Source organism: Sorex araneus, chromosome 9, assembly GCF_027595985.1.
Source record: "Sorex araneus isolate mSorAra2 chromosome 9, mSorAra2.pri, whole genome shotgun sequence".
In the NCBI taxonomy this organism is placed as follows: Eukaryota; Metazoa; Chordata; class Mammalia; order Eulipotyphla; family Soricidae; genus Sorex; species Sorex araneus.
In genome coordinates this window covers 35,235,524-35,253,579 of record NC_073310.1, presented here as the reverse complement: position 1 = coordinate 35,253,579, position 18,056 = coordinate 35,235,524, and the positions used below count along the sequence as shown (strand labels likewise).

General features: G+C 36.5%; 1 protein-coding gene and 1 non-coding gene across 10 annotated transcripts in view; both read right to left on the bottom strand.

Annotated features, from left to right (window-relative positions):
* CEP170 (centrosomal protein 170) overlaps nt 1-18,056 on the bottom strand; it is a 154,393-nt gene that overhangs the window by 74,251 nt on the left and 62,086 nt on the right. For 8 of the 9 annotated variants that reach the window (XM_055146761.1, XM_055146757.1, XM_055146758.1 and 5 more), the window contains exons 5-7: nt 14,935-14,993; nt 14,678-14,840; nt 13,870-14,004 (exon numbers count right to left, since the gene is read on the bottom strand). In XM_055146761.1, the coding sequence (XP_055002736.1) occupies nt 13,870-14,004; nt 14,678-14,840; nt 14,935-14,993 (357 nt within the window). The remainder of the gene's footprint in view (nt 1-13,869; nt 14,005-14,677; nt 14,841-14,934; nt 14,994-18,056) is intronic. The other variant, XM_055146760.1, reaches the window with a different exon arrangement.
* On the bottom strand, nt 8,905-9,007 carry LOC129398971 (U6 spliceosomal RNA). Its single transcript, XR_008626830.1, has one exon. It is a non-coding gene; the product is annotated as a U6 spliceosomal RNA (small nuclear RNA).

The window sequence follows — 18,056 nt, the reverse complement described above, 5'->3', positions numbered from 1 at the left end:
GGTGAGGGAGATAGGAAGTGCTGCAGCTGACTATGCTCAGGCTCTGTGGCTCAGGCATCACTCCTGCAGGTGCTTGTTAGATGGGATCATGGAAGGCAAACATCTTACCCATTAAACTATTCCTATGGCCCTTCAAATATTAAATCTTGATCAAATTAATCAGGTGCTAGAATTGATTTCTTGATAGTGCTCTTGATAGTTTTATGAAACAAGCATAAAACTTTTCGTTTAGATTACGAAAGTGGGACAGCAATATCTCTGTAACTAAGGATGTAGATTATGATATCAAGTTCCATACCTAGTTATTTTCAAAAATTATCACAGAAGGAAAAGAATGAGAAAGAAGATGGAAACTATTTTTAATGTTCAATGTTTTCTTATGAAGAGATAAGCAGAAATAATAAGTCTATCAGAATAATGACCTTTTCCAAGTCCATTTTCTCTCTTGAGTATGTATTTCTTTCTATCACGCGACTCCAAGATTGTGTTCTCTCTGCAGCACATAAATCTCTCTCTCTTTCTCTCTCTCTCTCTCTGTCTCTCTCTGTCTCTCTCTCTCTCCTTGCCTTAAGTCTGTTGTCTAATACCCCTCTCTTCCTCTATCTGTCTCTCTCTAAATTTCCAGACAACATATTCTCTCTTCAACACATATCTCTCTCTCCCACCTCACATCTCTGTCTTCCAATAAAAACTACTTTGCAACATACGACAAACACATACACATAGCCTACAGAAAAACCAGACATTAGCAAAATCAGTATTTTTTCATGCTGTTTGAAAGACCTATGTGATTTCATTTTTTTGGTCAAGTAACATCATTTTATTTAAAAATACAAAATATAAATAAGACTTTTAATAAGCAAGAGTCACATTTTCAGAACTTTTAAGCTATGTATATTTTCCTGAACAAAATATTCATAGCTTGTTTTGTTTTTGAGCCACTCTCAGTGGTACTCAGAGATCACTCCTGGTGGGCTATAGGGAGCAGGATTGAACCTGTTTTGGCCCTGTGTAAGGCAAATTCCTTGGTGCTGTTCTATTGCTTCTCCCTGCCCCTTCATGAAGATTTTGAGTGTTTACTACAACCAAAGGCCTGAAAGTAAAATTTCCATGAAAGTAAAATGAATTAACCACTCCACATTATATTAAGAAACCCATTAATATACATTAATGGTTTATTTACTATGTGCAATGTACATAATTTATTCCACATAGAACTAGTTCTATGTCCCTCTTCTTCCATCCTTTCCTGCCTCCTTTCCACTCTTCCCTTTCTTTCTTCTTTCCACTTCTATCCATCCTTTCCTTTCTCTCCCTTCCAATCTATGAATCTATACATACTTATGGACACTAATTCATTTTTGTTTTCTTCCTTCAGATTAAGAGAGTAATATAGGAGATAGGGGCTGTGGTAGAAAATATCCACTGCTGTGTAGGAATTTGGGTTGCTTATCCAAATAAAACAATGTGGCTGAAGCAAAACCCCACAAAAAGCTGACCTAGGCCGGGAATGAAGTCCAGTGGTGCAGCACATACTCTGCATGTATATGAAGCTACTGGGTATGATTCCCAAGAGCATGCAAATGTGCACATGCACACACAACAGTAACAACAACAAAACATGCCTGGGGTATGGAATCATTCACTTGTCATTTACTTGTGATTCACAGGGTCTTTCCCAACATTTGTCCTTTGTATAAGAAACTATCCATGGTTAATAGTGATATAATATAAACATTTTTTCACAGCACAGTTAATACTGTATAAGTAAGCAATTAGACATCACTATTTATATTAAGAATATCAATCCTTTAGTGTGCTACAAAACCACCTGTCTTTGAAGAAACAGAAAGTTTTATACATGGTAACACCTATTTTATGTAGGAGTCAATATCAAAAATTTTAAGTGGTTTACATAGCACATTATTATTTGGTGATTTATAATAGCAGGCAGCTTGGTTTAAGTAGAAATATGAATTTTAGTGCGAAGATGACAAGAGATGTAGCACTATAGCACTGTTATCCTGTTGTTCATCGATTTGCTCGAGTGGGCGCCAGTAACGTCTCCATTGTGAGACTTGTTGTTACTGTTTTTGGCATATTGAATACGCCACAGGTAGCTTGCCAGACTCTGCTGTATGGGTGGTATACTCTAGGTAGCTTGCAAGCTCTCCGAGAGGGAGGATGGAATCAAACCTTGGTCAGCAGCGTGCAAGGCAAATGTCCTACCCACTGTTCTATTGATCCAGTCCTTGTAATAACATACATTTTAAAAATTTAAGACAATTTTAGGCATTAAGTTTCACAGGAAAATAAAGGATAAAAAGAGATATTTTGACATATTCAAGTTCCAAACATTCATAGAGGAGACTTGTATTTTAATAAATTGTATATCAACTCTCATTTTCCTAGAAGGAAAGTGGAGAAATAGTCCTATTTACCCAGAAAACCCTTGTGAATATTTAAAAAGGTAAATTAAGTGAGATCATGAAAATTAGCAGAACGAAGCCTTGTATAAAGTGACAGGCAAGTTTAAACATTTCTCATCCCCACACCCGTGGGCAATTAAGGAAATGAAAAGCAAGACCACAAATCTAACTAAAACCTCAAATCAAATATAATAGAAAGGATCTCACTGAGTCTTTGTGTAACATTTATTCAAATTACATATGGAAAATCTGTAAGTAGTGTAAAATGAAGATCAACACTAAAGTTATTACTTTATAAATAAGGATTGTTACACTGAAATTATTTTACAATTTAAAAAAGTTATGAAATAGAAGACAAAAAGAAAACAACAACCATTCAACCAAGCATCAAAAACATAATAGCTGGGAACCATTCAGAATACTGCTTTTTTTATTTCAAGGATATCAATACAGTGTCATATATAATAACTAATATTCATAATGATTTTATTAAAAGAAAAAAATTACATTCATTTTTCAGTTTATAAAAGCAATGTTTTCTGAAACAAGCAGTGGAATATATTATTTGTTTAATAGAAACTTAGGGAGTAGGTAAACTTTTAGAAAGCAATTGTTAGTTATGAAAGAAAAGTTCACTCATATGGAAAACTCACTATCTGGAGGAATTTATTTCTATGAAGATAATAAAACAGATTAAGTATGGACTTACATTAATTAGGAAAGTACTCTTATTAGAAAATTATTTATTGGAATCTTCTAAATTAATAAAAAGGTAAAACAGCTTCTCTCAAAACACAATGTATTCTGGAATCAAAAAAAATTAAAATGTCTTTTCTTCATAAATTATTTTGTCTTTCATCATCATCATCATCATCATCATCATCATTATCATCATCAACCTGTTGATCGTTGAATTTCTCGAGCAGTCTCAGTAACGTCTCCATTCGGCCAAGCCCTGAGATTTTAGAAGCCTCTCTCTACTCATCCTTCCAACGAGGCCATACTGGAGGCTCTTTCAGAGTCAGGGGAATGAGACCCAGCTTGTTACTGGTTTTGGCATATTAATACACCATGGGGACCTTGCGAGGCTCTCCCATGTGGGCAGGAAACTCCCAGGAGATTGCCAGGTTCTCCCAGAGGGAGAAGTAGGCTATAAGATATGTGGCCACATGCTTCTGGGAGCTTGCTTTTAAGTCTCTGGATGTTGGCTGTTGACGGGATTACATGGCATTACATCGCGCCGGGGACAGTCCCTGGGTGTGACCGTCTAGCTACTGGGAAATGGGAAATCTGGGTGGAGGAGGCCCAGTCCCCATCCGAGCAGGCTTGGAGGTCTCAGCCCCGGTTCCCACACACCTGGGTTCCTCTGCCGGTTCTGCACGCCTGGCTGTTTTCTCCAGGGGCCTCCTCGAAGGGGACGGGCTCCAGCTTCCCTCCCCGCCCCAAGCAGAGTTCCCTGTGGTCGATCACCTCCGTAGTCTAGCCACAGCCATGCCCAAGACCCCTCTCCACACATTAGGATGAGCCTCACGCATGAAGGAACCGGCAGAGGAACCCAGGTGTGTGGGACCCGGGGCTGAGACCTCCAAGCCTGCTCGGATTGAGATTGGGCCTCCTCCGCTCAGATTTTCCATCTCCCAGCAGCTCGGCAGTCACACCCAGAGACTGCCCCCGGCACCATGTAATCCTATCAACGGCCAGCATCCAGAGACTTAAAACCAAGCTCCCGGAAGAAAGCGATGCAGAGAGTCTCTTGCCCGAGCGCCTGGCTATTTTGTCTTTACTAATTTAAAGTATTATGCTAATACTTTATGAAAGTATTTTGCTATAAATCTCAGTTGTTCAATATTTACAACTACTTAGTAAGTGGTTATGCTTGAATAAGTAACCTCACTGAAATAATTGGTGAAAACATGTTTAAGTTTTTAAAATGTCCTATAACTGTATTTTTTAAATTATTATAATTTTTTATTGGATCACTTGAGATACAGGTACAAACTTTCATGATTATGTTTGGTCCTTAGTCTACTTCCGCACACATCTCCCATCCTGAGTGATCCCTAAAACCATCATTTACTTAGTGGTCCCTTCTCCATCCCAACTGCCTTTTCCCCCAGCACAAAAGGCTGGCTTCCAAACCATGGAGTCATCTTCCTGGCCCTTATCTCTACTGTCCTTATGTATTAGTCTCATTGTATACTACTTTATATTACACAAATGAGTGCAGTCATTCTATGTCTGTCCCTCTCAGACTCATTTAATTTAGTATGATACTCTCTATGTTCATCATGCAAAATTTCATGATTTCATCTCTTCTAACAGCTGCATAGTATTCTATTGTGTAGATGTAACAAGTTTCTTTAACGAGTCATCTGTTCTCAGGCACTCAGTTTTTTTCCCAGATGCTGGCTACTGTGAAGAGTGCTACAATAAACGTACACATCCAGATGCCATTTCTATAGTTTCTTTGCATCTCCAGGATATAATCCCATGAGTGGTATTCCTGGGTCATGTGGGAGCTCAATTTCTAGCTTTTTTAGAAATGTCCATACTATTTTCCAAAAAAGGCTGGGCCATTTGGCATTCCCACCAATAATGAAGGAGAGTCACTTTCTCCCCACATCCAAGCCAGCACGGGTTGTTCTTGTTCTTCTGATGTGTGCCAGTTTCTGTGGTATAAGATGATACCTCATTGTTGTTCTGATTTGCATCTCCCTGATGATAAGTGATGTAGAACATTTTTTCATGTGCCTTTTGGCCATATGAATTTTTATTTTGAGGAAGTTTCTGTTCATTTCTTCTACCTATATTTTAATGGGATTGGAGATTTGTTTCTTGTAAAGATCTACCAGTGTCTTGTATGTTCTGGATATTAACCCCTATCTGATGGGTAACTGGAAATATTTTTTTGCCATTCTGTGGGCTCTTTCTGTATTTTAATCACTGTTTCTGTTCAGGTGCAGAAACATCTTAGTTAATGTAGTCCCATTTGTTTATATTTGTTTCCACCAGTTTGGTCAGTGGTTTTCATCCTTGAAGATGCCTTTAGCTTTAGTATCATGAAGAGTTCTGCCTACATTTTCTTCCATGTATCTTATGGATTCAGGTCTGCTATTCAGGTCTTTAATGCATTATGATCTGACTTTTGTGCGTGGCAATACACGGAGGTCTGAGTTCATTCTTTTGCATGTAGCTGTCCATTTTTCCCAGCACCACTTGTTGAAGAGGCTTTCCTTGCTCCACTTCACATTTCTTGCTCCTCTATCAAAGATTAAGTGATCGTATACTTGAGAGGCTGTGTCAGAATATTCAACTCTGTTCCATTGGTTTGTGGGTCTCTTTCTAATCCAGTACCATGCTGTTTTAATTAGTCCGGCTTTGTAGTACAGCTTGAAGTTAGAGAAGGTGATAACACCCATGTTCTTTTTCCCAAAAATTGCCTTAGCTATCTGGGGGGTTTACTGTTCCATATGAATTTCAGGAGTGATTTGTCTATTTTTTAAAAAAAATATCATGGATATTCTTACAGAGAATGTAGTGAATCTGTATAATGCTTTCCGGAGTATTGCCATTTTGACAATAATAGTCCTCTCGATCCATGAGCAGGGGATATGTCTCCATTTCTTAGTGTCCTCTTTTATTTCCAGAAGTAGTGTTTTGTCGTTTTCTTTGTATAGGCTGTTTACCTCTTTAGTTGATTCCAAGGTACTTATTTTCTCAGGTACCATTGTGAATGGGATTGTTTTTTTAATATCCCTTTCTTCTTTTTCATTTTTTGTGTATAGGAAAGCCATGGACTTTTGGGTACTGAATTTGTAACCTGCCTACCCTACTATATAAACCTATTGGTTCTAGGAGCTTTTCTGTAGAGCCTTTAGGGTTCTCTAAGTATAGTATCATATCATCTGCAAACACTGATAGTTTGACTTCTTTTTTTTCCTATCTGGATGCCCTTGATATCTTTTTCTAGCCTAAGTGCTCTGGCAAGTACTTCCAGTACTATATTGAACAGAAATGGTGAGAGTGGGCAACCTCGTCTTGTTCCTTATCTTAGAGTGAAGGCTCTTAGCTTTTCTCTATTGAGAATAATGTTTGCTGTGGGCTTGTGGTAGATGGTTTTGACTATATTGAGGAAAGTTCCTGACTTCCCCTTTTGCTGACAGTTTTTATCATAAATGGGTGTTAGATCTTGTCAAATGCCTTCTCTGCATCTATTGATATGATCATATGATTTTATCTTTCCTTTAATTGATATGGTATATTATGTTGATTGACTTGTGAATGTTAAACTATCTTTGCATCCCCAGGATGAATACTACTTGGCAATGGTGTATGATCTTTTGATGAGTTGTTAGATTCTATTTGCTAGTATTTTGTTGAGGATTTTGCCTCTGCATTCATCAGGGATATTGGCCTGTAATTCTCTTTTTTTCATGGTGTCCGTTTTTGGTATGAGGGTGATACTTGCCTCATAGAAACTGTTTGTAGTATTTGTTTCTTTAATTCTTGGCAAAGCTTGAACAGTATTGGGAGTAGGTCCTCTCTGAAGGTTTGGAAAAACTCACTAGTGAATCCATCTGGGCCAGGGCTTTTGTTTTTCGGGAGACTTTTGATTACTATTTCACTTTCTTTAATAGCGATAGGTCTGGTCTGTTCAGGTATTCCAAGTCTTCTTGGGTCAGCTTTGGGATATTACAAGAGTCCAGGAATTTATCTATTTTTTGAGGTTGTCTAGTTTCATGGCATAAAACTTTTCAAAGTAATCTCTGATTATCCTCTGAATTTCCGTGGGCTCTGTTGTGATGTCTCCCTGTTTGTTTTTGATTCTGTTTATTATGAGTCTTTCTTTTTCCTTGTGAGTCTCACTAGTGATTTCTTTTATTTTCTTGTTTATTTTCTCAAAGAACCAGCTCTTGGTTTCACTGATCTTTTGGATTGTTTTTTGGGTTTCCACATCATTAATTTCTGCTCTAAGTTTTATTATTTCTTTCCTCCTGTCTGGTTTTGGTTCCATTTTTTTGTCATTCTCCAAGAACTTCAGCTGTGAAGTTAAGTTTACTTATGTGGGCTTTCTCTTCCTTCCTGAGGAATGCTTATAGAGCTATAAACTTTCCTCTTAACATGCTTTTGCTGTGTCCCATAGATTCTGGTAATTGGTCTCTTCATTCTCGTTTGTTTTGAGGAATCTTGATTTCCTCTTTGATTTCTGTTCTAAGCCATTCATTGTTCAGTAGTGGATGTTTAAGTTTTCAGATGCTTGGTTTTGAATATCTGTTTCTAGATGTGATTCACTTTTATTTTCAGTGAATTGTGGTCTGAAAAGATCGTTGATACAATTTATATCCTCTTAATTTTATGAAAGTATGTTTTGTGGCCCAGAGTGCGGTCTATCTTGGAAAATGCCCCACGTGTACTTCAGCTTTTTGGTGATGAAATGTCCTATTATATGTACTAAACACCTATATTCCATTTCTTCCCTCAAATAAAGTTATGTCCTTGATGAGTTTGAGTCTGGTTGATCTATGGAGGGGAATAAAGTGTTGTTAAAATCTCCAACTGTTATTCTATTGCTAACGAGGTCTTTCTTCAAGTTTAATGAGCAGTTGTTTGAGTATTGTGCTGGTTCCTCGTTAGATGGATAAATATTTAGGAGTGTGAGTTCTTTCTGGTGTATAGATCCTTGAATCATAAGAAATGACCTTTACTATCTCTTGTAAACTTCTTCAGTATGAAGTCTATGTGGTCTGATATTAGTATAGCCACTTCAGCTATTATGAGAGAGTTGTTTGCTTGTTCAATTGTTTTCCATCCTTTCACTTTAAGTCTGTGTTTGCTCTGACTGTTCAGATGTTTCTTGCAGACAGTAAAATGTTGAGTTCAATTTTCGATCCATCCTGTCACTCTATGTCTTTTAATTGTGCATTTAGCCCATTGACATTGAGAGAGGTTATTGTTATGGGGTTTTGTCCTATCTTTTTACCAAAGTTTGATGTATTGGAGGGGTTTGTCTTGTCTTAAAGTAGACTGTTTAGTTGCTTTTGTAGCCGTGGTTTTGAGCCTAAGAAGTTCCTGAGTTGTGTTTGTCTGTAAAACTGTGAAACTTCTGATATGAGTGAGAGTCTAACTAGGAAAAATATTCTAGGTGAGGCATTTATTTCATTGAGTTTGTTCACTATATCCCACCACTCTTTTTGGGCCCTTAGGGTTTCAATTGATAGGTCTGCTGTGAATCTTAAGGATGCTCCTTTATAAGAAATGTCTTTCTTTGATCTTGCTGTTAAAAATATGGAAAGCTGGGGCTGGAGCCAGGGCATTTGCCTTGCACTCAGCCAACCTGAATTCAATTCCCAATATTCCATATGGTCCCCTGAGCATCACCAGGAGGAATTCCTGAGTGCAAAGCCAGGAGTAACCCCGATGCATTGCTGCATGTGACCCAAAAAGCAAAAACAAACAAACAAACAAAAACAACCCCCAAAATATGGAAAGTTTCACGAATTTGCGTGTCATCCTTGGGCAGGGGCCATACTAATCTCTGTATCGTTCCAATTTTAGTATATATGCTGCCAAGAGAGCATGACTGTATTATGTTTTAGGATTGTATTATGTGTACTTTTAATATACATATACTATATTATATAAGTATGATCACTGTCATACTTCTGTACTAAATGAGATATTAAACATCCAAAATAATAAAGGCTATTTTAAGACATCCATCAAACTACTTCGAATTAGAAAGACTGGGTAACAAGTTTAGTTAAATAGGAATTACAAACTCAAAGTTTCTAAATTTTGATTAGATAACAACTTAATGAAAAAGGAAAAATACCTCCTTTAAACAGCTGTACACAACTAAATACTGCAAACTGTAGCCTAAACAAATGTTTGTTCAAAGTTAGCAGACAAAAGAGCTTATCTGTATCAAAATGAGGACAGATTATCCTTCCTTAGAAGACTCTTCAAAGAATGAATTTAACTACAGTAGATTTTCTTTTTTGAGCTGTACACTTAATTTATAGGAGATTTTGTGTTTTGTTTGTTCATTTTTTGCTTTAGTTTTTGGGCCACACCAGGTGATGCTAAGGGCCTTAGTCCTGGCGGAGTCTGGGGAAATATACAGGATGCTAGGAAATGAACTCGGGATGGCAGAGTGCAAGGCAAGTACTCTGCCTGCTGTATTATCTCTCCATCAATAAGTTTATAGGAAATTTTTCAATCTATGTGGACCCACAAAAAAAAATACAAAAAGAAACAGGTATATTCTTTTAAATGTTTCCCTTCCATAAACAGCACTAAGATTTTACATTCTAAATATTAGCAAAAAGTAAATAATTTTTTTTACAGAAAGAGTATTCTTTTTTTAAAAAATGAAACACCGTGAGATATAGGAATATTTTCAGAGGGTAATTAAGCTAATCATAATTTAAAACTTAAAAAAAATTAAATGTAAATGATGAAATTTAGTGTATTTAATAAATCTGATTCTATAATCTGTTGGCTTTAATAATTATTTCAGATTAATAAATTGTTTTCCTTACCCTGTATTTTGAAATAGCACTAATGATAAACCTAAATAAAATATCCTAATACAAAATGGGCTGGAGCGATAGCACAGTGGTTGGGCTTTCGCCTTTCATGCGGCTGACCTGAGTTCGATTCCTCCGCCCCTCTCAGAGAGCCCAGCAAGCTACCGAGAGTATGGAGCCCGCGCGGCAGAGCCTGGCAAGCTACCTGTTCGTACTGGATATGCCAAAAACAGTAACAATAAGTCTCTCAATGAGAAACGTTACTGGTACCCGCTCGAACAAATTGATGAGCAATGGGATGACAGTGACAGTGAATGCAAAATGATATTTCCAAAAGAATCTTAATAAGTTAAATCTGAGAAGGTGCTTTAATCTATCTAATGTAAGAATTATAATCACTTAATTCCTTCTTACTAACCTGAAGATTATAAAACAAGTTTTAGTTCTTTCGCAGAAAATATGTTCAGTGATTCAGAACACACAAAATGATAATATACTTTCAGTCACATATATGAAATTACAACTAAATATTTCAGGTAAGCTGAAGTGTAAGGAACCAATTTTTAAAGCCAGCGCATTTTCAAAGTGCTTAAATCTTTACACTCTATAAATCACATTTCTTTAGAATGACTTTGTGAGTGTGTAATCATCACTGAAATGTTAACAGCCTGTGGTTTTAAAATCACAGGATCTACAGTTAAGTTACTTGTATTCAGATCCTAAGTAACTAGTTGCTAGCTCGATTACCTTGCTAAGTGAATTTTTATCACTTCAGATTACTTATCTATAAAACAGAAAAAAATAATGGTAATTACCCTTTTTGTACTGCTATGAGGACTAAATGATTAAAATTATATAAGGCACAAAGAAGAGTATCGAGATAAAGAAAAGACCATTGAAGTTATTAATAAATCATGGTTTTATCTCGATGCAAGAGAAATATATATATATATATGTACACATATATGTATACACAAGTATTAACATTTGACTGTATTTTGTAATTCTTATTCTTATACACATTCTCTACTCTGTCCCCCTTTTCATTCCCTCTCTCTGATTCCCTCATCTCCTCTGACCATATTTCTCCACTCTCATCTTTCCCCTCTTTCCTTTCCAACAATCCCATCTCCCCAGATTTCAGGTTATATATTTCAGATTTCAAAGTAGTTTTGTATATACATATGTTAGAGTTTTAATGGTAGATAAAATCACACTGATTTTCAGAATTGGTCAATGCTTTTCTTGGCATTTAAGGCAAGTTTTAATCTATTTAGCTGGAAAGAGGCTGTCACTGTAATTTCTTGCAAAAAGAAAAAATAAAGAACAAATCAGAATTACTAAGCAAATAAACCACAGGAGAGTGGAAACTGAAAGTAGGAATTCCAATATGACTGAATGAGAAAGACAACAAAATCAAATAATGTTTTAAAAAATGGAGCAAAGGAAAGGAAGACACAAAGACTTTGAAATTAAAAGTAAATATTTTTGACTGTCTTCTATCCATTTCCTCTTCCTCTCTCCTAGAATATTCCAACATTCCCGATAGCCACTCCTCCCTGAAGAACTCAAGTACCTTAGGGGCAAACTAAAGTCACACTGTTTCATGATGGGCAGATTAGTTTAAAAATGAGCTCAGATCCTTGCATGTAATTGATTCAGGAAAAAGCAAGTGACCTACTCTTGCAGCTGAAAGACTAATGAGTTGAGGGATGAGAAGTTGTGGAAAAGTTGTTCTTCCAACTACTGAATGGTCTTCTAGAAGCAACCCTGGTGGACCTAAGAAATAGTACCAGCCGTAACCTACCCCGATTTGATCCTTGGCATATATACTGATTCCACGAGTGCACCAGGAGTGGTATCAGAACACAGAGGCAGGAAGTTAAGACCTGAACATAGCTGGGTTCAGTCCAGAACCAAAACAAACAAAAAAACCAAGGAAGCAATCTTTGCGACTTTCTGCTAGAAGTGATACAGGTTAGCACACATCCCTAAATGTTGCTGCAGGCAGCAAATGAATGAGCATGGTGGCAAACCCCTATAGTCCTCTGCTATGATTGCTGACAAATGAAGATAAATCAGCTCTTCTGATGACAATGATGAGACCATGTGTCACCAAATCAAATGAGGTCCTACTTAAATTTTCTTTCTGCTTAGTCTCAGGTAGTATTTCTATTATCTGCCATTGCAAATATATTAATAATAATACTGGGTTTGAGTTCAGGCATGAGGAAAACTGCCTTGATGACAGAAACAGAAAAGCTTTGATGTAACTTTATTTGCAAAGTTTACAAACCTCAGTTTCAGGCATGGTAGTATAAGACTAAACTAATAAAGCCAGCTTTCTTTGACATGGATCCTGGTAAAATTAGAGCATATTTAAAGAGCAACTGATCTTATTTTCCCCTAAGAAAAATGTTTCATTTATCTTGGAGAAGTAGAGTCAAAAATTAAGCTATCTGATCACCAACTACATTGTAGTTGAAGGCCATGTGGGGGAAGGGAGTTGCGCTGAATGAGGGCTAGAGACTGAGCACAGCGGCCACTCAACACCTTTATTGCAAACCACAACAGCTAATTAGAGAGAGAGAACAGAAGGGAATGCCTTGCCACAGTGGCAGGGTGGGGTGGGGGGGAGATGGGATTGGGGAGGGTGGGAGGGACACTGGGTTTACGGGTGGTGGAGAATGGGCACTGGTGAAGGGATGGGTTCCCAAACTTTGTATGAGGGAAGTATAAGCACAAAAGTGTATAAATCTGTAACTGTACCCTCATGGTGATTCTCTAATTAAAAATAAATAAATTAAAAAAAAAATTAAGCTATCTGATGGAATGCATCCTTTAGATTTACACTTAGTTTTCCATACTGCTTGATGTATTTAACTATTGTATTTAACAACCACAGCTCTGGTTCCATATCTTTCATATTTGCTCCATCCATCCATCCTTCAGACTTGATGCCTTTGTCAACTGTTTTTTTTTTTTGGGGGGGGAGGGTGCCACACCCGGCGATGCACAGGGGTTACTCCTGGCTCTGCACTCAGGAATTACTCCTGGCAGTGTTCAGGGGACCATATGGAATGCTGGGAATCAAACCTGGGTCGGTCATGTGCAAGGTAAAAGCCCTAGCCCCTGTGCTATCGCTACAGCCCCTTCTGTCAACTTCTTATGTGAAAGATAACTAATACTTCCATTTATTTTTGAAAATCTTTATTGTTCTGGCACATGAACACTTTTTTTTTAACTACATAGTACCAGTAAAAATATGCTGACTTTTAATTTGAGAATGTATTTCAGAACTAAATTCAATCTGATTGTTGAATTCAGCCAATTTTATTGCTGATCATCTATCAGGGCACTGAGGATTTAAAGGAGTTTTAGTTTCTGAATATAATAAAAATGATTCATTTAAAATATGTATGCTTGTTAAGCTAATGAAAGAAACAAAATTAATTTGTACCTAGGTTAATTAATACTTCCTGATAATTATTTTAAAATATTTAACGCCCAACTATATATTTAATATATTCTTTGAGTTTCGACGATTTCATAATGTAGAAGAATTTTTTATATCAAAATGGTGTGTGGGGCCAGGGAGATGGCTAAAAGGTTTAGAACACATACTTTTTATACAGGAGGCCCAGATTTGATCCCTGGCATCACAGGGTTCCCTGAACACTGCCCAGTGAGTTGCAAGTTTATTTTTAAATAAACTGACTTATAAAGCTATGGGAATTGATAATTTTAGGTGAGAAGTCTCACCATAATACATTTAAGCAAAAATTGCAATGCCATTAGAACATTCTGGACTATTTTTCATCAGATTAAATAGTAGTTATCTTTTTTTAGGGTAGACAATTACTTCTTTTCCACATATCCACTGAATGTTACAGGTGCAACAGAGACTTTACCTGATGTTCTCGTTTCAACACTCTTTTCTTCAGGTTTGTCATTTGACTTAAAAGCTCTTTGTTCTTCCACCTCATCATCCCCCCACCAGGACGGCTGCCCGTATAATGGAGTACCACGAGGCATAGCAGAAATATCTGCAAAAAGGTAGAAAAAAATTTGTCTAAAGCATATGAAATAAAAAAATACATCTATAATGTCCTATATAACATCAGAATTGCTTGATTTATTAAATGAGAAAGAAGGTGCAGTCTTGATAACAAGTTTTAATAACTTGCATAAGGTCTTCAGGTTGGACATTACAAATGTTCAACTACTGACGAGCTAATAGTTAAGCAATGTAAACTGCTATAACATAACATTTTTACTAAAATATAATCAATTATTTTATATGTAAGTGTGTTATTTCATTATGTATAATATAAAACAACATAAATTTTAGTATGAGTGAGTTATTTTTTTAATCCTTTTAAACTCTTAAGATAGATCTCAGTAATGAAATTTAAACTAATTGTTAAAAGGATTAGTGGACATCTGAGCATATTTGGTCTATAAATTAAAAATTGCTATTATTATTATTGTGATTATTTAAATAATGAATTTTTAAAGTCCCTGGAATAAAAGTCATATATAATTACGTGCCATATATTGCTTAAGATTGCTAATTCAAATCAACTCAGAGATTATCATTACTACATATAGCTTCAGATAACATTTTTATGGTTGATGACCATAACTTTGAGAATAAACCATGCAAGATCTCTTCATAGTTAATTATCAATAAAGTGCGTTTAGAGAAGAATAACTTACCCATAGCCTTTTCCTCAGATTTCAGTGCTTCTTTAGCTTTGGGCTGTGCTTCTGAAGCAGCATCTGCTACTTTGGAGTCTACGTTTTTGACACATGCAGCTTTTGGTAACTCTGGTTCTGAAGACTTTTGGGACAACTGAAGCTGAATGGTAAACTTCTCATGCTATGAAACATTTAAACACTGAGATGAGACATCCTGGAGTAAAATTAACTCTAGTAAATAATGGGTTTAGAAAACAAAAGTAAAATGGTTTTACCTTGAGAGCCTCTTCAGGAACCCTCATTTCTCCACGTACTACAGTAAAAAGATTTGTATGTATACAAGGCTAAGGAGAACATAATTTTAAAACTCTGTCGACCTTATTTATTTGTGGTGGTGCCCAGGACTAAACTCGGGGCTTCACACATGCAAACAAAGCTGCATCCTTGGCATTCAACCTTTCAATGTTCAAAGAAAATTCAGAAATGGTTTTATTATATTTGTATCTTCTAACATCAGTTTCACTCACTGTGGGTATTTTTATACGATTTAACATGGACAGTATCAGATTTATTAGCACACTACTTTTAGTATACATTCCAATAATTGTCTATAGTAGTAAGATAAAAGATATCCAGGAGAGGTGCTGTTAACATTTGAAATTAACCTACATTTAATAGGGCACCTTGTTATGTACCCCTTAAGAGTTAAAAGCTAAAATCTGTTCATATGTTCATAAAAGTAAAAAATTTTTATTTTTAAATACTAAAGATTAAATACTAAGCAATAAAACAAGCTTAGGTAACAATGGTCTTCAAGAAGCAAGCTCTCAGAGCACAAAAATGTTACCACAACAACAATATGAATACATATACAAAAAAACACTCATATTGATTTATAGTTATAGCTCATTAGAGAAGCAGAAAACAGTATCTCATATGTAACAATAACACAACAGATAATCCTGAAGGGACTCAATCACTCAGATTTCCTAAGCACTGATAAAAATGAAGTCCATTTTGATTGTGCAAAATAAATGCTATAATTACAGTCTTTATAGCAACCACAATCACTACTTTCTGCTATGAATTGCTATCAGGATCAAATTATATTATGAAACAACTGATTCCATGCAGATTAGAATCGGTGCTAGATACAATGAATGCTTTCATCATTGTGCTTAAAAGAACAAGTCTCTGTATACTAGAAAGATATTTCAAACAGAATTCACCAGCATTAAATAATTGTAGTTTGAAGGAACTTACTACCATGTGCTGAATTTAATGTCTTGCTTTTTGATTGCTTTTTGGGTCACACCCCTTGGTTACTCCAGATGGAACTCAGGGAGTCATAGGGTGCCGGGGAGAAATCATGTGCAAAGCAAGTGATTACCACTGTACTCTGTCTCTGTCCCCAAAATTTCATTCTTTATAAATTCAGAACACCCATGATATCAAGGGTAGAAAGGTAGAAAGATTACTACCCTTGATATCATGGTAATATCAAAGTAATCAAGTACCCTTGATTACTACCCTTCAGTCTACTACACTTAGACTTCCCATGAATAAGGAAAACTAAACTTGTTAATGAGAAATCTGCATTTATGTGCTCATAAAAAATACAAATTAAGAATATTTTAGTATTGTAAAGAGCTTTGTGGAATATCCTTATTTCTACTAACCTGATTTCCTATACCATAGAAGACAAACAGGGATTGGAAGTACAAAATGCAAGACAACTGAATACACAATTTAGAGCATCCGTAACATTTTGAACATATATAGCTTTGAAATGGACTGGAGGAGAGCACAATGGATAGGGTGTTTGCCTTGCACACGGCCAAGGTGGGTTCAATTCCTCTGCCCCTCTCGGAGAGCCTGGCAAGCTACCAAGAGTATCTCACCTGCAAGGTAGAGCCTGGCAAGCTACCCATGGCGTATTCGATATCCCAAAAACAGTAACAAGTCTCACAATGGAGACTTTACTGGTGCCTGATCGAGCAAATTGATGAACAACGGGACGACAGTGCTACAGTGCTATAGCTTTGAAATAGTAAAAGTTTGTGCCTTACCTGCAGTCCTCTCTTTATCTATCTCTCTCTTTGACTTCATCATTAATTTTTTTGGGGGGGCCATACTGAGTTATACTCAGGGTATACTCCTGCTTCTGCAGTCAGGGTGAGCACTCCTGGTGGATTTGGGGTAGCACAGGGGTGCCAAGAGTCAAATCTCGGTCAGCCACATGAGTCAGTTACATGAAATATACCAAATCTGTTTCTGTTCAATCTTCTGTATCACTTGCATTTAACTCCTAGTTATCTCTCTGAAGAGTAAATTTTTCAGATATTCATACTACCAAAAACCTTTACTATCTCCACATCTCCATTCCATTTTAACCTTTTAAGATTTGTACTTATTCACCAAGACCAGGCACTCTTATGTTCCTTATTGCACTTTTCTCTGCAAAATTTCCTATCCTTTTATTATCTTTCAAGTGTTTGTTCTCAACAATCTCCAAATTCAATAAACTTAAATTCCAGGACATCAAAGATTATGTTTCACTTACTGTATGCCAAATATGACTCCATGCCTGACCAGAAGACACTTAATAAGCCCCTGTGTAGTGAATGAACTCAGGCTGCTCATCTACTTCACTTTTTGGCCACTGAAGATCTATCTCTTTCTTAAATTTATCTTGTATTTTTATGTGAGGGCGTAGTACCAGGAATTAAATCCAGGGTCTCACATATTCAAACTAATGAGTGTTTTAAATTTTGATTGGGACCAAATACATACTATAGGAGGTAAGGCACCTGCCTTACATATGGCTGTGGCTGTGATACTGAATCAAATCCCTGGCACCATATACAGTCCCTGAGCATTGGCCAGTACTGCTCCTGGACTCTGACACAAACTATCCCTTCCCACCAAAAAAGGAAATTCAGCTTGAACACTGCTCTTATTTTAGTATATTCTTCATCAGTTTATAGATGTTAAACAGTTTTTTTTGGTTTTTTTAGTTTTGGGGCCGCATCAGGTGATGCTCAGGGGTTACTCCTGGCTCTGAGCTCAGGAAAAACTCCTGGCAAGGCTTAGAGGACTATATGAGATGCTAGGAATCTAACCCAGGTTAGTAATGTGCAAGGCAAGTGCTCTATGCACTGTAATAATATCTCTCTACCTCCCTAGTTTATGGACATTTTTAACATTGTTTCACTACTTGCTCTTCGTCAGTTAATTTTTTGCTTCTTGGCTTTTTGGCTAAGATCAAGTGCAGTATCTAAGTCAGTTAATTTCCCCCTGCCCCCAAAAAATAGTTTGGCATATTATTTTATTTCCTAGTCTACTTTCAATATGTGGTAAAATTTTCTATAAATAGCTATTCTATTTTAATTAAACA